The sequence below is a fragment of the Brachyistius frenatus genome, unplaced genomic scaffold (genome assembly GCF_029030835.1).
Source record: "Brachyistius frenatus isolate BFR_SWC_R1_liver_20210118 unplaced genomic scaffold, ASM2903083v1 Contig_33, whole genome shotgun sequence".
NCBI classification, from domain to species: Eukaryota; Metazoa; Chordata; class Actinopteri; family Embiotocidae; genus Brachyistius; species Brachyistius frenatus.
Window position 1 is genome coordinate 298,560 of NW_027210632.1, and position 21,379 is coordinate 319,938.

The 21,379-nt window shown below is 42.6% G+C and overlaps 1 protein-coding gene across 1 annotated transcript; it reads left to right on the forward strand.

Annotated features, from left to right (window-relative positions):
* The first annotated feature begins 12,885 nt into the window (after positions 1-12,885).
* On the forward strand, positions 12,886-21,368 carry wnt7ba (wingless-type MMTV integration site family, member 7Ba). Its single transcript, XM_069700247.1, has 5 exons — positions 12,886-13,028; positions 14,183-14,409; positions 17,793-18,064; positions 19,000-19,534; positions 19,647-21,368. Exons 1-4 carry the CDS (start codon positions 12,946-12,948, stop codon positions 19,477-19,479), a joined length of 1,062 nt encoding a protein of 353 aa, XP_069556348.1. The 5' UTR covers positions 12,886-12,945; the 3' UTR covers positions 19,480-19,534; positions 19,647-21,368.
* The last annotated feature ends 11 nt before the right edge of the window (positions 21,369-21,379 follow it).

Below are 21,379 nucleotides of genomic sequence, written 5' to 3' on the forward strand. Positions count from 1 at the left end.
ATAGATAGATAGATAGATAGATAGATAGACCCCTGCAGAGTCACTATTTAATAATGCAGAGACACCAATTAAAGCGCATGTCAAGTAAAGAGGATCAGTTTTAAGATTTAGCCTGATGGAGATAATATTCTCTAAAGGCATGGATAAAAATTAACTTTTAATACTCCCCTGGAATGTTTCAGGGCACACTCCTTTACCGGGAAATGTTGTGACATGAATTAGCAAATAAGTACCCAACAGTCAATTATTAAATGGAAAAAAAAATAAAGATTAAAATCTCCCTCAGTAATTTTTAGTTCAATCCATTAAAACAAACTTTTACAATAAAATTGGTTTGCAGAATTTTTTTTTTTTTTACATCAAAAGCATTAAATAATTCTATTACAGCCAAGTAAACTAAAAAGTAATTTAAAAACCTAAAATTCATCTTAAATTTAAATAATAACAAAATCCACCTCATCTTTGTTGAACTCAGGCATATCTATATATGTTTCATGTTCAAACCACTGTTAGATTTTTTTTTTTTTACATGAGCTGAAGCACCAGTCACACTGTGAACCTGCAACACACAGGCGAATGTATTTGAGTGCTGGTAATTCTGTATTGACAAGAGATATTACAGTTGCACTCAGTGACCGAGCCATGTGTACAGTACGCCTATCTATCAGCACAGATATATAATATAGGATTAAGAGTGAGAGTGAGAGTGTGTGTGTGTGTGTGTGTGTGTGTGTGTGTGTGTGTGTGTGTGTGTGTGTGTGTGTGTGTGTGTGTGTGTGTGTGTGTGTGTGTGTGTGTGTGTGTGTTATTAGAGCTCGGCTGCACATGGGCTGAGCATGTAGGCTATAGCTTACAGGGATTAGAAGGTGACACAAGTTCATACTGATGCCCTGATGTGACAAACATGCACGTATCTCACAGGCAGGTACATGTCAGGCTTTAGTACCTGAATACTTTCCCAGTGTTAAAAAGTTAAAGTTGACATGTTAACATGTGCCTAAAGCTGCAGTAGTTCAATGGTGAGAGACACTGCTTCGTATGAAAGCTTTGTGTGCACTTTTATTTTAATCCACTTATATACAGCTAATTCATTTTAACCAATTAAAAAATAAATACTTCAAAATCAGAGTAACATTTTTATTAGTGTGTAATTACACAGTTATATTATTTAGAATAACTGTTGTATGAGAACACTGTAGTATCACTGTATCTGATTTTTATTATTATTATTAAAACATAACAGCTATAATGTCTGATAAACAAACAGTTAATTTTTATGAAGTTTTCTGTATTTGTTCCAAATGTATAAATATACATACAAATCTATTATTTGATTGGCTCATATGTTATTATACACATTATATGATATATTAAGCATTACATACACCTATATGCTGATGGGACATGGCATAAAAGCATTTTAATTTGAATATAAATTTAAATACTGTTTATTATTTTATTGTCTTATATTGATATTTTTTAGTAATGTTTTTTTTTTTTATACATTTTTGTAAAATTAATTTTATGAAATATTTAACATTTTCCTCTTTGCATTTTTTTCCCCGATGTTTATTTTCTGGGGGGGAGGTTACTGAAGTGGGCATAACAAAATGTAAAACTCCACAATGCCAAGCAACAGCTGTCAAACTTTGACAATATTTTCCAGTGTTGCAGTAAAGTGAAATATCACTTCAAGTAAGATGTTATTAGATGTTTGTGCCGCTCATGGATATGTTGTAGATATAGTATTGAGCACTTATCAACCAAAACTTTACCCCTAAATGGACTTCTGCACTTAACACTCATCAATCTTTCATTTGATAGTGTTTGAACACTCAATCTGTCACTCACTCACATCAATTAAGTCAAAAGTATTGACAAGAGGAAATCTCCAAGTCCACTATTCTCGTCTTTAACTATCTTACTTGTCTCAAACTATTTTGTTTTTCCATAATTTGAACCAGCAACATGTCGTTGGAGGAGAGGAGAGGAGAGGAGAGGAGAGGAGAGGAGAGGAGAGGAGAGGAGAGGAGAGGAGAGGAGAGGAGAGGAGAGGAGAGGAGAGGAGAGGAGAGGAGAGGAGAGGAGAGGAGAGGAGAGGAGAGGAGAAGAGCAGGGTTGGATCTGGTGGAGGTGGCCAGGGTGCTCCATTTGGCACTGCTAATTTGCAATCAGACACTCTCCCTGAGCTCTTTTCCTACAACGTCTCCAGACAGTGTGGATGGCAGCTGAGACAAAGCTAGCATTCTCCACCGCCCAAGGCCCCTCTTAGTTTTATTTCAGGCCACTGCTCTCAGACACAGACCATTCTGCACGGAGCGACCAAAAGACAGCAGCCGGAGAGGAAGAGAGGAGGAAGGAGCAAGTTCGGAGGAGGTTGAAGAGGAGAGGCGAGGGGTGGTGGGAGTAAAAAGTGGGAGGAGGCTTTTTGTCGAGGGCCAAAACTGCTGTCTCTCTCTCTCCCCCACCACCCTCACCACCCCCAACCACCCCTGCCCCCAACACCTCCTCCTCCTCTTGCTGCTCATTCCTCTCTTGGATGGTACCCCGGCCTGTTCCCCCTCAAACGTGCTGCAGTGCAGTGCCACGCCCCACGCAAGCAACGAGAAAACACTTGATCGATCACAGACCAGGACAGCCGATAGGACATTTTTCCCCGTCACTGTCTTCAGTTGCTGAGTCGCAATGAGAAAAATCTGTTTCTAGCTTAGGAAGTGTATAAAGTTTTACAAAGTCGTGATCCGTTCACTTCGGCTGCTGCACATGCACCAAACATACAATAAGGCATATCAACTTGGGGTCCACCATTCCGACTCCGTGGATCAGGATCGTGCCCGATCTAGATTTTACTGCAAGACATTTTGCCTAATTGAAATTAAGCCACTTTGACATGTCACAGATTTTATCATCAAAATGAGCTCCACACAGGTGGGTACAGATTTAAATGTAAAAGACACTGGTATGGGATTCATAAGCTGAAGTATCAGAGTGAGAATCAGGAGATCAGTGTATCTCTAATATTACCCACATCTAAGCTGCGTGTCCTCCACTCAATATTCTTTCATAAAGTTTTGTTTATGCAGTGAAGGTTGGATGAGCGTGCATGTTTTCACAGCAACGCCCCGCTTAAGTAATGAAAATGAGTGAGGGATAATAGCTTTTCCTGGTGGCTTACGGAGAAGCTCAGGGTAACATATATGTAATTTGATCTTTAGAAATCCGATATCACCGAGCGCGCGCACACATGCCTGCACTGCCATCCGAATGTGTCCGTGCACCTACGTTATCGCCTTATTATCAGCAGTTCCAGCGGTTGTACAGTATGTTGTGGCTTGGTTGCCACGGGTAACAGGTCAATGATTACCAAAAGGGCCAAGGGTGTCCTCAAGCTCAGGTCAGAGCCGCTTCCCCCATGAGCGAGAGGGACAACAGCGGGCTGCAGCTGTAACTGTGGGCCTGTGCCATTATCAGTGTGTCTTATCGGCTTGAAAAGCATGGTGTTCACATTGTGTATGCGAGAGGGAGGGAGGGGGGGGCAGAGCCACGGTCCGGTAGTTTATGTTATGTTTTATGAAGAGAGGAAATGATCTTTTACATGAGAAGAATATATCATGTTTTAGGTTGCTTCCAATGCAGAGCTGCCACGTATTCAGCCATGAATGAATCAATAAATCAATGACTGTGCCATTGTGCTTCCCCACACATCAATAATGTCTAAAAGCAGACCCAAAAGTAAACAGAAATTCAGAAGAGGGAAAAATCTGCCTCAGTCCTCTCCTGGTTTTGGGCCCATTCCCACAGGTTGTCTCACTTATTAGCTGCTTTCCTGCACTGGACCGGAGAGCACAATCCCTCTCAGTCTCACTCAAACACATAACAATGCCAGGAATGGCTGCATTTGTGCAGCACGACCATTAGGCAACATCCGACTGCCTAATTCATTCAATTTCTCCCTGCGCCATGCCAGCACAATCGGCCTGAAAGGGCGCAGGTGGGGGGCAGAGGAGGCTGGGAGGCTCGCTGCTGAAATGCAAACAAGCTAAAGTTGGTCACACAGTTCCAACCGTCGGAGGGCTCAATGGGTTGAAGCGTAGGACGCGGGGTAGATTGTTGGGAAAATCGTGTCCTTGAGGCGATCCCGGCTGAGCTCGGCGGTCACCCTGACCCCGCTCTCTCTGAGCTTGACCCTGACTATATCTTTAGCAGTGAACGGTACAAATTACTGGATCGCATGGCTCTGCTTTCTCCCCTCTTCAATCCCTTTCTCTTTCTAACTTTCTTTTTCTTTTTTTCGGGATGACCACAAACAGCCATTGTCACTGCAGACCACGGGAACAATTGGGTTCTTATGCTTGTGGCTGGTCAGGGGATGGGAGGGTAAACTTCAGCAATGACTGCACTAAGTAAATTATAGCTCCAATGGCCTGTGTGGTTTGGAGAGGCTGCGCTTTGTGAGAGGTCCTGCAACTTAAACCACCACTTCAGCACATTCGTTGCCTCTGCAGCGCAAAACGACCAAGGCAAACAGAAGTTTTTGTTTTTTTTCCCCTCCCTCTCAATTGGTATGGTTCACAGTCATGTAAACACTTTGAGCAAAGAGCTGCTAAGAAGCAGGAGCAGCTTCCCCACTTTCTAAACTCTACTGAGTCACATCTTATGAAAACTGGATAATTGCGTGACTGCAGGGCAAAGAGGGATTGCCACAGTCCTGCTCTCTCTCCCTCCTTTTTCTCCCCCCCCCCACTCTCTCTCTCAGATCGAGGCTCCGCCTATCGACTGTCCTCCCGCGCTCTGATCGCTCCACCCTCCCGCCCTATCCCCTTTCTACATGACATCATCTGCACATCTGTCGTCCCAACAGGGTGCTGGTGACACAGACAGGCCACAAAATTAGTAGAGCTCTCTCCCTCTGCCTTTGTCGCAATCTCTTTCTTCCCCCTCTGGCTCTCAGCTTCTTTCTCTCGCTTTCACAATGTCCGTCCTGCTTTCTTCTGCTGCACCCCCCCCCCCCCCCCATTATGCCCTCTAAATAATATGGTTGCATACTACATTACATCCCCCTGTTTCCTACTGTGGCACGCACATTTTGAGCGGGCAGGAAACAGCCATTAAACTAAATGATCCATGGGCCTGACCCCAGCTTTGACCCATGTGATTGTGAGCAAACTCAATCAGCAAAGTCAGCACTAACATAATGTGACTCCTCGAAAAGATGTTTTTTCTTGACTTTCCCTGATTTGAGCTAATGGAGCCTGCTAAAACCGGTTAAGAGGTTGCGGTTTTATCAATATGTGTGTTTGTGTGTGTGTGTGTGTGTGTGTGTGTGTGTGTGTGTGTGTGTGTGTGTGTGTGTGTGTGTGTGTGTGTGTGTGTGTGTGTGAAGGAGACAGAGAGAGGAAGGGATAGAGAGTGGGAGCAATTTTTGGTGTGTCTCAACAGTAAGGCCCAACCCATTAAGGACAGAGTATTATCAGGGGAATAGAAACTTACAGAAGTGTAACACATGTTTGATTCCCAAAGCCCCAGTGCAATAATTCTTCACAGATGAATGACTAACAGATCACATCAAGTCGGGCTGGATCACACCAGTTGCAGTGGACCGACAATTCTGGTGATGTAAATGAACAAAGACTATCATTAAAGATTAAATAAGACAACTTCGAAAGTTTTAATAATTTTCTATTAGTTGACGAGGAGCATGTCACGCGATGGTTTTGGGGGTGTTTGTCTGAGCTAAAACAGTCTGACCTTGGTCAAAAGATCGCAGCACATTGTGCAGCAGATGGGGTTTGAACCCAGGATTACACAGGGGGATGAGAGGCATGATGACCACCACACACACTCCCCCCCAAACCTTGAAATTATTACTTATTTTACTTCATGACTCGGGACTGTCACTTAAGTAATTTAATACTGAGAAGTGCGATTGCTTAGGAGGCAACTTGCTGCAAAATGACAAACGTGGCACTGCAGAGTAACTGGAATCTGCATTTAAAGAGCACTTTACATAAATTAGATCTGTTTTTGTAGTTGCACTGATTGCCATTGTCATTTCCTAATAACAGGCTCATGTTTCTATTTGGAAATAAAGACGCTTACAAGACTGTAAAGCACAGATTTTTTTTTCTTCCCGTAGGTGAGTGTGCATGTGCTGCCCTTTTATTTGTGATGCAGAATAGATACAGAATCCAAATCCTTAAATTGATGGTGCAATAATGTGTACAAATATCAGTTTTTTAATATCTTTCATCAAAAGGCTTTATGTGTTCTAAAGGCAAAAATAATATCCAGAATTCATGCACACAAAAACATTGGAGAATCTTAAGGAAAGCGGCGTGTCGTGCGTTTCCACTAAACAAACATGACGGTTAAATTTGGACATTTCCGACGGTAGGAACCAAGATGGTGGAACTACTGAGGGCTGGTGGGGGCGACTGGTGGTTGGACAGCTTTGCCTCCTGTACTTTTAAACACAGGAGTAAAGAGCCCCCTTGAGGATGTCAGAAATACTCATTTTATATGTGACTAGTGCCACTGAACTGAATCAGGTTCATCACTGAACATTTTACCAGACATATAAACAATATACGTGGAATTACAAAGAGGAAATCTCTCAGCTGTGTCACTAAATTTGTACCAGCATTTTAATACTGGACTGAACTATAATAATGCAATCCAATAATAAAACCCTCGTTAACTGTTTCAAACTGTCTGTTTTGATCAAATATATTTGAGCTGCTGTTCTCACGCCCTGAAAGATAGTGTGAAGAGGACGTGCTTGACCCAAACCAGAGAGGGTTGACCTGAACTCAGATATTCTCTGGTGCTTTGTCTCCCTCTGCAGGTACGACTGGGTAAAGACACGTGAAAGAGGCCTTTTAGAAACTACAAAGCCAGTAGGAAAATGCTAAAATTCTTGCCAAAAAAAGGGAGCACATGGAACCGACGATAAAAAGCTGCATGCATTGTACATTTAAAGAGTGGGCAAAGGCATTCATTAATATTAATAAAACAATATTTTCAGTCCTTAGCAGCTTGTAGTGAAAAGCTTGTTAGCACAGACTGTTGAGGCTGATTGAAAATTAAAGCTCCGAGATTAAAAACCATGAAGATTTTCAAATGAATGACATCCATAAAATGAATAAAACATAAAATACATAAACTTATGAGGACAGATTTGTGTCCATTTTGCCGTTAAATTCAAAGCCCTCTCTGATGATGCCGTGTCTTCGTCCTCTCGACATCTGCAACATGTTTACAACTCCGAATCTGTGTTTCTACACCAAAAACATAAATCCTGTTCACATAAAAGGCATCATTTCTGAAGACGTTTATGTGGCTCGTGGCATTGTAAAAAAAAAATATGGCCCTGCCTTCATCTGTTCTCAAAAAGGTTCAAGATGCTTTGAGGAGAATAATTGCTCGAAAGTTGAATTGTTGCTCCTTAACGTGGAAACAATTTCCCCCCGTCAGCTCTGTCGGGTTTTTGGGACACTTAGAACGGTGTAAATTAGATTTGATTACAAAGTCGGGTTTTTTTGTTGTTGTTGTGTCATAAATACTCTGTTGCCTCTTCTCCCCTTTTCGTTTGTAATCTCTGAAGTCTGACATCCCTTCACGGTGCAGGGGGCGACATTCATTTCGCCAACCACACTCCAGATTCTTCTTCGTGCATTCCTGCATGCGTTGCACCCCACTACATATATAAGCACCATGTGTTTGTCTTGCTGTATTAAGAGTCTGAACAATGCCTCTGACTTTGTGGTTAAGCTTGAAAGACACTGGAGTTTCATGTTGTTACGTGCCAAAATGGCCCACATGCACTTGTCTGACCTAAACAAATTAAACCCATCAGGGTGTCTCAGTGGATCAGAGACACGCATGATATACAGAAAAGAGGCCTTTGATGCCTGCATGTCTTTCCCTATTAAAGCTCATATGTCATACTTAAAGGATAAGGCGGGCCATATTCTCTATTTTTCTTAATGTCAACAAATTCATTAAAAAAAAAAAAAAAAAAACAGCACTCAGCTCCAAGCACTGAAAACTGAGTAACATACAGTTTGTATACTGATCAGCCGTAACATGAAAACCTAATGAACCATATAAACTTATTAAAGGAAGATTTATTGGTGGGCCGTGACCTGTCTGTGGTTTGAATTTTGTGTCTTATCGGTGTATAGTTTCATTTTTTAAAGCTCTGCAGGTTTTACCAAACGCCACTCAAACGGGAGTTGTGTCTTCACTGGGGGCTACTACAGATTTCGAGGCCAACAGCCGGTGAGTGTGCACCACGCCGAGATGGTGTACTTAGGATTGACGACAGCACCCATCACAATTAAGGTACATGCCATCCAGTTCGAGGCTGCGTGTCAAAGGTCAACATTGGGCGTCTATTGAGTATAACAATAAAGTTGAATCGATAGTAGATACAAGAATTACCAGGAGTATTAAGACAATATTTTTTACTCTACTTTAAGCTCATTTCTCCATCTAAGACCAAAGATGTGTTCACTGACCTCCACAGGAAAAATCCTGGATGATTTCATCTGTAAAAACACAAAGCAAAAATCTGTCTTAGAAATGCTGAGACTCTTCCCTCCTATCCAGTTGGAACATTCATTGGTTTCCTTATATATTTTATTTTTAAAGGATGTATAATTTTGCATGTCATGTCTTGACAGTGGGCTGGCCCCTTGCTGTTCTTGCATTTTTTTTTCTCAGACGATCATAGTAATAGGGGTACATTAGGTATTTTTGATTTCATACCCATTTATTTGTGTCTGCTCTATGAGAACTAAATTGCCTTTTCAACAACCTAAAATGCCCTCTCCTCTATCATGTTGTTTTATTTATTAAATGTTCCCGACATTCTGAGTATGGCTTAAACGCTGATTTACTATGCTTTTGACTGCTGATTACATCCCTAAAAGAATACTTCATACAAATCAGTCCTGTCCCATGCTTAAATGATTTTCCAATTTCAGGTTAAGAGCTTTAATAGTGGAAAGAAAAAGAAAAAAACAGAAGGGTTTACTTAAAGACAAAAATGCAAGGACATACTGAAAATGAACATTAAAACTCAGCTTAGTCAAAAAGACAAGTCGAAATCGTAGCACATACGAGGTTGGGGTGGTGTGTGGGCAAAGTAAAGGTACGTTCACATTACATTTCTGTCCTCTGAAAGCGTCCTGCATGTGGCCTGGAGAAGGAAGTGATGTCACATGTCTGATGCAGGTGATAAATACAGGTTAGACCAATCCCAAAATATTAGCTGTTTAGAGTTAGTCGAGTAGTGTCTTAATATCGGTGATATTAATGGTACGCTCATAAGCAAGAGGGAAGTGGGGAGATACAGCTGAACGCCTGTTGAACTGGGAATAATCCCACCAGGAAAGTGGGAGGCTTTTGAGAGTTTGAGAAGTAAGTTTGACATGGCAGCGTTTGTGGTGAAAGGAAGAAATGTACTGGCTCTGAAAATAAAGTGAACTAACCAGGCCTGGTCAGCTTAGCCTATCGAGTTTGATAGCTGCTTAATGTTAAAAAATCCAGAACATCAAAACATGTAGAAATGTAATACAGAAATAATATTGACCTCCTGAGCTCCAAAATGTTCCTCTGTTGGCTAGTATGGATGATGCTGAGGTTGTTTCAGTTTTTCTGTATTCTGACAGCAGAAATAGAGCATTTTCTGAAGGGAACCATGTTGCCTTTTTGTGAACTCTCTCACCTACAAAGATAGCTTTCCAGCTACCTGAACGCACGATAACTTCTCCATTTACAAAAGGGAGTTTCTATCGGACGACCGTGCACAATCCGCTCAGTTAAAGTCTGACAAGGGTTAACTCTGATCCGCGAGTCTGCCAGAGATGGCTGGAGAAAACAGTAAAACAGGAAGTTCATCCTTCATACGACCTTTGAAGGAAGTGAATGGGAAGGTGATTTGTAGGACAAAACTGTAACATGACTGTATGTCAATAGGGGGAAGTGGCAGCTCGTAAAGGCCACGCTGCACGCGTATTTGAATTTGATTGGACGTTACAAAGTCAGCTCACAGCTGATGAGAGAAGCGATGACTGTGAAGCCTGAATGAAGCAGTTGACGCCTTCAGTGATCTGATCTGCCTGAGCTTCAGTGTGTTTGTGTGGACGGAATTGGAAATATTTGACACTTTCCCCTGCTAATATAAAAAAAAATGTCACTTATGATAAATTATCATATGTTGGCCATTATATTCAACAATACTGTTTCTTTAACAACTATAGGATTCTGGGCTTAAGGTTAAGAAAGTCCCTAAATCCCACAAAGTCATGAGACGCAATTATTAATGTGGACCTTTTAGGACTGTCTCCAGCTCCAGTTGTCTTTACATCACTGCTCTTGTTCCTCCCCATGCCTACCTCCAGAACCTGTCACTCAGCATAATAACGTGAACGATGCGCTCAAATCTGTTTCTCTCAAAACTTTGACAGGTAGTTTTACAGTCCCTGACATCACTGATCTGATGTCCTCTTCAGCGGTGTAAGAATTCCTGTGCAGCCTTTCACTTCCCGTGTCTCCCTGTTCACCTCGTCTACTACGCAAAAAAAAAAAAAATTCATGAAAAGAAACAGATATCACCGCTCGAGAGCCAGGACAGTGAGTGCACACTGCTTAAGTGCTATCTTGGCTTTGGAAATTGTGGTTTTAGGAGGATTATGTGGACAGAAAGCGAGAGGTTAGGGGAGAGAGAAAGAGAGTAAAAGGCAAAAAAAAAACAAAAAAAAACACATATACACAAGGATTCTGCATAGCTGTCCCGAGAAACAGAGTCATTATCTGAGAGAGGTCCATTGAAATGGCTGCAGATTGAGCTCCCGCGTCAAGGTTTCAGCAGCAGCCAACAGTCATGTTTAGTGAAAAATGTCAGACTTTACAGTGCCATGTGCTCCATATCTGCCTGCAGCTATAGTTACACAGTCTGAGAGCATTAGGCCAATCTCATAACAGCCAAATAATGAAAGGTATTCTACTCGTTTCTACTCCAAATCACTGCTATCTCTCAAAATGCTTTCTTGGTTTGCTACAGAGAATTTAAATGAAGAGGTTCATTTCCAAAATATTACCCTCAATCGTTCTGGTCTGACTTTTACTCAGATGATTGATATCTCACTTTGGAAAAATGGTTTTTCTTATCAAATTTATCTCCTTGTGGTTATTTGCTCAATTCAAAGTCAAGTTCAGAGCGTCTCAGTTTTGGTCTCCGAAATGTCAACAAACAAGCCAAGAAAGTATGTACTTTGTCCTCTGTCCACTCTGTGAGGCAGACCTATAAAACGCCCAGGCCTTTGAATGCGGCGCTGTTTGCTGTGGAACATCTTTAAAAAGGGAGATACAGCAAATGTGCCTTTTGTTTCCCACAGGATTTTGCAATACTTGTCCTTGCTCGCGGCCCTTTCTGATTACACCCGACCACTTCAAAGACAACGCGGCTTTAACAAGAATGTTCGCTGTGTTGACAGTGTGGCAGCTATTTCATCCCGATTAATTTTTTTTTTAAAAGGTTACTTTTTTCTGCTTCTTCACAAGAAGAAATTGTCTTATCTTTTCAAATTCTTACAACATCTCCTTTTTTTTGAAAGTAGATCTTCATCAGCTCTAACTTTACACATGCAGCATGACCCGATGTGCACTCTAGCACCAATATTTAGTTGAACTGAACTTTTCCTTCCTGCTACCACATGAGGGCGTATTGTTGGGGAAACACCAGCAGAATTATTTTTGTGCATGAACTGAAAGACCAGAGTCTGATATACCAAGTGACTGAAGCATTTCAGGGAGCATCTACCCTGTTGAGGAGCGACTGAGAGAGAAACAGAAACTCCAGCAGTGCAGTGGTGGTGTTGAGGAGAGCAATTAATTATCTAATTAAATACCTATAACAAGGGCAGAGTAACTTATTCAGCACTCCAAAACAAAATGTATTTAGTTTACTGCCATTCAACACAAAGAAATGTATTGAATCCTCAAAATTCAGAAGCTAGAAACAATTCATTTTTGGCATTTTTGCTGAAAAAAATAACTGAAAAAATGAATCAATATTTCAAATATTTAGTTATTCGGTGCTACTGACTTCCAGATATTCAAAGACATGAATAAATATGTGACTTCATAAGGACTGGCAATACCGTCTTTTCTCATTTACACTGGTACACAAATCTAATTTTGAGTTTTGGGAGATACAATCGTAACCATAAAGTCACGGGTTCAATCCCACTGCAGTTAGTGCTGCTGTTGCTCAGTCTGCACTCTGAGCAAGTTAAACAGCTTTAATGATCAACTTCAGAATTTATCAATGAAAAGTGAAAGCAAGATTGGAAGAGAGAGAGAGACCAGAGAGAGAGAGAGAGAGAGAGAAAAGAGAGAGAGTATGAGAAGAGAGAGGTGGATGGAGGGGGAGTTTGGGGCAGGAGGTATGTAGGGGGTGGGGACACGGTGGGGATCCGGGGTGTGCAGACTCATCCCGGGGGCTGGTGCACCGGGAGAGGCCACAGTCTCCCTCCCTTCAAATGCCCCAACAGTTTTGGAGACGTGAGCCAGGCAGGCGTATGGGACATCCGGAACCCCATCTGCCCCCACCCTCTCTCTTCTCTTCTTTTCTTTTCTCCCTCTCTCTCTCTCTCTCTTCCCCCCCCCCCCACCTTGTCCTCTTTCAGTCCAGGTGGCAGAGCGCACATCGGCCGAGTGATGCAGCCTCTCATCTCCAACACATGGACAGCGGAGCTTGGAGCTGCCGCAGAGCGCCACGGCTCCGTTAGCTAAAGATTTACCAGAGAAGGACACACCTCTGCTTTTAACTCCTGGGCTCCAGATAAAAGGATATATTATTCCATACTTCTTTTTTTTTTCCATCTTTTTTTTTTTTCAAACCAAGAGGACAAATCAAGTTGTGTTCAATGCGCAACCATGCTCATCATCTCGTCTCGCAGTGCGCTGCTGTCCGTCTACTACCCACAGATCTTCCTCATCCTCACCAGCGGGAGCTACCTGTAGGTTTCTAATGAATGCACTCGCTTCATTTTTTTTTTTTTATTTGATTTCCACCAGCTGGTAATTGCACCTTTATGCACAAAACGGCCAATTACGCGCGGGAAAATTGACTCGTCAAATTATATACGTAGAGAGGAGAGTATATTTGACGCAGGTGTTTATTACAACAAGAGCATTGTCACGTTTTACTCGATAAAAAGTCAGCTTTTGACCTTACTAGATGAAGTAATCTCTCATGTGGTTACATTTTGTTCTGGACAGTTTATATTGGAAACGGACTTTTTTTTTTGGTTTAATTTGGAATATCAAAATGTTGGAAACATGGGGAGGAAATGCGTGACTTGCATCGTTTAATCAATTTGATTTGATTCCACAAATGAAATCCCAGACTGCCATGGAGCAAGAGCTGCGGATTTTCCCCCCAAAAAACATATGAGCAGTTGTGCCAATTTCATTCAAATATCGAGTCATAAATCGAGTAGGAGTTATAAAAAGGGAATGACGACGTGAGTGAATGAAGCCAATATTAAATCTACGTGATTTTTTACATGTTCTGGTGTGCCCGCAGCTGATGGGATAACCTGCTCTGATGGATTTACACGTTACACCAGAGACACTTTGTCATAGAAGCACCTCGTCAGACAAGGGGCCATAACTGGATAGCAGCATATGGAAAAGAGTAATATTGGACTGCTTCATGCTCTCCCTATAGGCGCAGTAATGAGCTCTTTCTTATGACATTAAAACACCCTCACAAAGAGAATGATTGCTGCACCATACATGCTTCTCATTCATAACAAGGGCAGCATGTTTTCTGTGATAGACAGAAAGTGAACTTTAAAGGATTGAAAGGCGTTTTGTTCTCTGTCATGTCTTTATGAAGGTCCATTAGTTTACACATGGTGCGATCTGTGTTGCCAGAGTCTTTTCGTTCGTTTCCATATTTTAAATCTACACAACTTTCACGACAAATATGTTGTTGTTAAATTGTCCCAATCGTATCACTTTTTGTTCATTGAATGCCAAGTAGGATTCACAGCACAGAATTCAAAGCTTGTTCTGACATCAGACCGAATCTCATCTTATCCTTATCGTCTTGTAAAACTGTAGCTCGTCATTCATCCCATTGATCCCCATTTCTCTGCATCTATAGAGCACTGTCTTCTGTGGTAGCGCTGGGTGCGAACATCATCTGCAACAAGATACCGGGGCTGGCCCCCCGGCAGAGAGCCCTCTGTCAGAGCCGCCCCGACGCCATCATCGTCATCGGAGAAGGTGCCCAGCTGGGCATCAACGAGTGTCAGTACCAGTTCCGCTACGGCCGCTGGAACTGCTCAGCCCTGGGAGAGAGGACTGTCTTTGGACAAGAGCTGAGAGTAGGTCAGTCTGTTTGAAACTGTCTTTGAAAGTTTTTAGGAAATCTGCAAAGGTTGAGTGGCGGGGAGAGACTCGATTCAGATTTTGGGGAGTTTTGAATAAAGTTGGCTTTTTTTTTTTTTTTTTTTATTTTCATGCCTTCATTTGGATACTAACATTAAGGGGGTGACATGGAAATGGGGAGGGAGAAGGAAAATGACATGCAGCAAACTGGACTTAAACCGGGGACCTGCGTTTCATGGTCAGCCACTTAAACCACGAGGCCACAGGGGCTCAGAACGGGCTTTTATCTGTAAACACATGCTAAAGTAAGAGTGGACACACAACTCGCTGTTCGATCCAACTAAATTAGATCCAACAAGTGGGAATCTTCACCCTGAGTCAGAAGTGTGGACTGATAGGTGTGAACAGGTGGACTGTTTGCCATCACTGAACGGGAACTAACTATCTGGATGCAGCAGTTCAGGTGCCATTCAGCTCTGTGACTTCACATACTTCGTGTGTTGTCCTTGTCATGTAACTGCTGTCGGGAGCATGAGGAAAAAGTTGTGGCATAGCTCAACTAAGTAAGCGGAAGCTGACTTTGAGGGAATTGACGAAACCTTAATGAAGGTATTTCTTTTCGGAGCCCCGCGTGCCGCAACCACAACGAACGAACCAAACTCCAACTCAAAAGGCTTCACCAGTGTCCGACAACGGATTCAAAATGCAGCTGACGTGTGTGACAACGCGTCTTTACGAAGCGCACTCAGAGGCTTATCTGGGCGTGTCCTCTCTTTCACAGCAGTTACCTGCCCGATCTGTAAACACAGAACTCTTCTCCCCGGTTTGAGTCGACAGTCTTCCCGGTTTTTATTTCTCACAGAAGCCTGTTTGCTCCTAATGCGAACCTCTTTTATAAATTGTATTGCAGTCCGAAATGCTTTGTTGCGGTCTCGCTGTGGGTTTGGATCCATGTTTAATCTAGCAGCTCTGGGAGCAATCACTTTCTTCTACACGGGAGACGGGCGGACAAGACGTCTGGATCGCCTTATTTCTTTTGTCAGAGGAAATGTCTCTTTTCTCTTGTGGTGTGTAAATGAGCTCAGAAAGAGACACTCTGCATCCAGCTTTGTTCCTCGTGTTCTCGCCACGGGGAACAAATAGGAACTTTCTGTAAGGTTACGTTTAATTGGATCTGTATAAAAAAAACAATTAGAGGGTAGTAACTGTAAAACGTGTCCGATTTCCAGACATCTTTACAGATTTCATAGTAAAATGGCTCAATTTCCTCTTCAATTCTTGTCTGTTTTTGCTATTTCTTAAAAGAAGGAAACATAAGCCAGGGCCTTACCGCCTTACCCCCACCCCCACCAACCCTCCCCTCCCCCTCTTGTGTGGCAAATGTACCATCCACCACTTCATTTGATTGACCTGCTGGGCCTGTGAACTCATTAAGCATTGAGAAAGACCAGAGAGATTCATGCAAACCACTAATTGAAGTCAGCTTCAGCAGCTGGATGGCAACAATGGAACCCTGCATGCACGGCCGTACAATCAAAACAAATCCCGGCGCGAAGAGATGGCTGCTTGGCTATGGCATGCGCCTGATGCCTTGAGAAATGCTCACCATACAACATATCTGAATGGGTCGCAGATTTAGGCTGATGAGAGAAGACTTCAGAGTTTGTTTTGAGTTATGGACCAGGGGGAACCGCAGGCCTGATGGTTTCTGCGAGTCAGTTTGTCAGGTTGGAGGGGAGCCATTACAATCGCCTCTACCAGAGACGCCATGCATTAATGCTCTGGGCTGTTGAGAAGAAACGAAGGCCCAGCATTATCCTGATTGGAGAGGGAGGATATCCTATTACCCAGTGTAGTGCCAATAAATCCACCCCCTCCGCCTTCCTCCACTCCACCCCATAAATATAAATGTGTTTACTCTGAAGTTCAAATGGTGACATACAAAAAGCTTGGAAACGGGCACATCTCAGCCACAGATTATTTCAACATGCAACACAGCGGTATCATTTGCTGTAATAATGTGGACCGCCAATGACCGACACACAATGACACTTAAGCTGCGTGAGAAATTCCATTGATGAAAAACATGAAGACGCAGCAACTCGAAGAGGGCCCATCCAAACAAAGCTCCTCGAGTCAGCCAGTAGGTGTCACTTGTGTTTTCTTCACTACGCTGATTACTCCTTTAGCAGCCAATAACTGTAAATCAGTGGTGGAGGATGAAACAAGACATCAAGAGAAAAATGATCAAGGTATGAGATTATATTCTCACAATAATTCTCTTTATACTTGTGCTTTTCAAATCCGCCTTCTGATTTATGGTATGAGTCTTTCTTCTGCCTCGTATGGTACATTTAAGGAAAGCTGAAGAGTTCTATAATCCACTGAAGTGACAGTGCTGATGCTGAACATCAATTATTGGGAAAGCATGCATATCCTTACTGGGAACTTCGGAGTCCCCCCGGCAGAGCGCTGTCTTACAATCCTAATAATTAATACACATTTTTTGAAAATTCTGTAATTTTCCTACAAAAAAAAAAAGATTTCTTCATATTAACCAAAATCAATAGAAGCTCTGCTGAAGGCCTCACAGCAAAGGGAAGGCTTCCCAAATAAAATTTACTTTATCAGCATAACTATCAACCAAACTTTTATTTTTTTTTTTTATAATTCAGAAAAAATATCTGGGAACTAAAATATCTGGCTATTTCTGTGATTCGCAGTGTACCTATTTTTAAGTGAAGTGATTATGACTCTTATTAGTTGGTAATAAAAAAATTCATTCATAAAATTCTCCCTCAACTTGCAATTTTTGACAATTCCTGCAACCTTACCGCAAAAGGGGAAAAAAGAAATCACGTAAAATTCTGCAAATGGTGTTGCAATTTTTGTGAAAAGCCGCAGCAAAACTTTTGATCACAGCAATACAAAAAAAAACTTGCAAAATCCTGGAGGGACTGAGAATTATCCCGAATAAGAAGAAACCATAGAGAAGAATAGTCCAAATCAATGCAGAAGAAGCCGAGATATCTTGAGTTTTAGTCTTTAATATGAGTCATGGTGCAGAAATGCTGGATCTTAAATTTCATATAAATGTAACTCAGTCATGTCTGTGATTTGACTGCCAAACCTCTGAATGAATGGAACGCAGGCTTTCTCGGCAAGCTAAAATAACCCTGATGACATCATCATGTTAAAGAGGATAATAAAACCTAAATCCTCCTGCTTGTATCCTAAGTGTGACCGAAGTAGATTTTTAAAATGCCTGCAAAAAAAAAGTCTACATACATGACAAAGCTACACGGTATAAAAGTACCTCAACGAAGCTCAACTTTGCATTCAATCTAAAATGTATTCCGACTCTTCTCTTTCTTTATCTTTAGGCAGCAGGGAGGCAGCGTTCACGTATGCCATCACCGCGGCCGGAGTAGCCCACGCAGTGACCACAGCTTGTAGCCAAGGCAACCTGAGCCAGTGCGGCTGTGACCGCGAGAAGCAGGGCTACCACGACCAAGAGGAGGGCTGGAAATGGGGAGGCTGCTCGGCTGATGTCAAGTACGGCGTGGAGTTTTCGCGGCGCTTTGTGGACGCCCGCGAGATCAAGAAAAACGCCCGGCGGCTCATGAACCTGCACAACAACGAGGCAGGGCGAAAGGTAACGAAAGCACAATCGGTCGGACTAAATGCAGCTTTATATCCATGCCAAAGCCAAAGCGAGCATATAATAATTAATCCAAGCTCTTTTAATACACGCGTACGAATAGGCGACATAAAAAAAACGGAAGACTTGGGGAGCATACAGCCGTCAAATGGAGTCGTGCCACAGCCCTACACTCCACTCACTGAATAACAAAGCATTAAGTCAGAATAGAGGATATTATTGCAAGTCTCTCTCTCTTCCTTCCTCAGTGGCATCACCAAAAATCACACTTCTGCACCACCGCACACACTGTACCAACCAGTCGAGAGCAACTTCCAAAGGGGGAAAGACAGTAGCTGATGTGACTAAGAGCTGTGGACAAACAAGTTACAATACATCGTAATCAGGAGCTCAGTGGCTCAAAACTCACACGATAAAATATTGAAAATGTATCTAAAAGAAAAGGGCAACGGCCTTTTCTTCACCTCGAGATCGAGCTTGGTCACAAGGGCAAACAGCCACCTGTCAATTTTGTCATCTGAAAATATTCTTTGCGGCATTATAAAATAAATCCTTCTGAAGCCGTGATGTAATTCTATACGTGTCGGGTTGCACAACAGCTCTGGTCAGTTTTCTCGGGCTGTCACGCCATTTTGAGGTCTGAAGAAAGGTAAAGTTAATTAGAGACTACAGTTTGGGGGTATGAGTTATTTTCCCCAGGTTTCTGACATAAAGTTGGCCCACTGGGTGCTGCGCTGAAAGCTGGAGTGCCCGCAGAAAGCCCAGCATACCAGAAGAGACCGACTTGAAGGCAATGCCATTAACTGCTTTAAATCTAAGCAATGGACTTTAAAACGGCCATTTCCTGTCTGTATTTATCCTATAGAAGATCTCGACTTGCTTTTTTGTAATTTGCCCTGACCTAATCTCTCCTCTCTTATGTGATCCAGATCCTGGAGGAGAGAATGAAGCTGGAGTGCAAGTGTCACGGCGTGTCTGGTTCCTGCACCACCAAGACCTGCTGGATCACCCTGCCCAAGTTCAGAGAGATCGGTTACCTGCTGAAGGAGCGCTACAGTGAAGCGGTTCAAGTGGAGCCGGTCCGGGCCTCGCGGCTCCGCCAGCCCTCCTTCCTGCGTCTCAAAGAGGCTCGGGGCTACCAAAAGCCCACGGACACGGACCTGGTGTACCTGGAGCGCTCTCCCAACTACTGTGAGGAGGACACGGCCACGGGGAGCACGGGGACGAGAGGCCGATTGTGCAACGGCACCTCGGTCCACACGGACGGCTGCAACGTCATGTGCTGCGGCCGGGGTTACAACACGCACCACTACACGCGGGTCTGGCAGTGCAACTGCAAGTTCCACTGGTGCTGTTTCGTCAAGTGTAACACCTGCAGTGAGAAATCGGAAGTTTTCACATGCAAGTAAGGAACAAGGAAATGGATCACAGGGGGAGGACGAGGGACACGGACGAGGGCCGAAGGTAAGGGCGGGAGGGGGGAGGAGGGAATGATAAAGTGGAATCTGAAGTGAAGGACTTGGAGGTATTTATTACATTTTGCACATTTTGACATCTTATTTGGAATTCTTTAAAGAAACGAGAAAATGAAGTGGAATACGATGATCGGAGAGGATTGGGAGCAGCGAACATTTAAGAGACGCGTTCGCCTGCATTCTGGTACAAAGACACAATGAAGTTGCGGCAGAAAAGATTTGAAGGTCTCTCTTTGACTTCCGGCAAGACGTCAAGGCGAAGACGGCATCTGGCACAGGTGGACCTTACAGACGTTCTACACAAGAGGAAGAGGACTGTCGTTGGACTGTTGGAAAACTTCGGTAACGCGCCAACTGGAAATGCTACAAGTGCTTTCGACCGCCGCGAGAACTAAGACAGGCTCCCGATGAGGCCTGAAAGACGGCGGCGGAATACGTTTAACTGTACACTCACACTGTATCCTGTTAGAACACTGAAGATAAAAACCAAATTATTTATGTAAAAAAAAAAAAAAAAAAAATCTTTCAAATTTTAAAAGCCTTATAGGATGGCTAACAAATTCAAACTGCTCTAACATTTTTCATATCTTTTATAATCTTCGATTGCTACTGATACATTTAAAGCGGGCAGTGACGGTTTTTAGTCACGTTTAAAAGCCACTAAATGGTAAAATACTTCCTAACGGTTATCAGTGCTATCTCGCTATAGAGGAATTCTGTTCTTTTGCACTCACACGGTCACGGTTTTTTTTTTTTTTTATTTTATTTCCTGGGAAATCAGTTATTTGGGAGTGTTGGCGCTGTGCTGACATCTCTCTCATGGACATACCCCCTTCCCGAGGCCAGACTCTTTGTTACGCCAAGAGCCAAAGAGGCAGAAAACACGTCGTATTTTAAGCACCAAACTTGTCAGTCTGAGCGGCACTTCATCCTGACTGCGCTCATTGTTTTGTTTTTGGAGGGCCCTTGACTTCTGAGAAAGCCGTGTAAGCCTCATTGGAACTCTATAGGAGGTGCAATCAGGTTCAGATACAGCCAACATTCCCATGAACGGCAGAGACATGGAATTCCACATGGTGGCCTCTGCTTACACAAGGCCTTCCAGCGCGGTTTAGGCCTGCCTGGGTGGATGGCATGTTCCCTAACCACACGGAAGGGGGTACGAGAGGATCAAAGGCCTCGAAGCTATTTTTGGACATCACCCTTAATGTATTCAGAAATGTTTATTTAGGCTTTATATAACTTACAAAACAATTTGAAGAGTATATTTTTATATGAGGAACGTGGCACTTTATGTCATTTATAGATGGAAAGAGAGTCACTATTGACAAGTGTTTTCTAACGTCATTGTATTCAGATTTGAGAGCTATAAATTATTTGGAATTTATGTCTTTGATCAAAGTTCCTGAACTGTAAATACTTCACGTGTTGTGTCGAAAGTAGCCCCGCTTGTCCACCTTGATACGATCCTTCACAACCCAAAGTAGTCCATAAAAGCTGAGTCCTTCATCGGCGTTACGGAGAGTCCAGAACATCTTGTGGAAACCACTATTAAGTATTTGAGTAAACACATGGAAGTTGCTAGTAGATAATACATTGGAATTCTCACCAAACAACTAAGTGTGCAGCTTTAGATCAACGAGATTTCTGTTTCCAGTTGTCTTAATAGCGCTTTTAGTTAACTAGGGGGCAACACTGTTTCCTAAAATACAGCTTAATTTAAGTTTTTTTTATTATTATTTGTTTTGTGGCAAAATCAAAGTGCATCACTTACAGACATGGACATTTGTATTTTTTTTTTTTTTTATCAATAAAATTTGAGCATCCTTTTAAT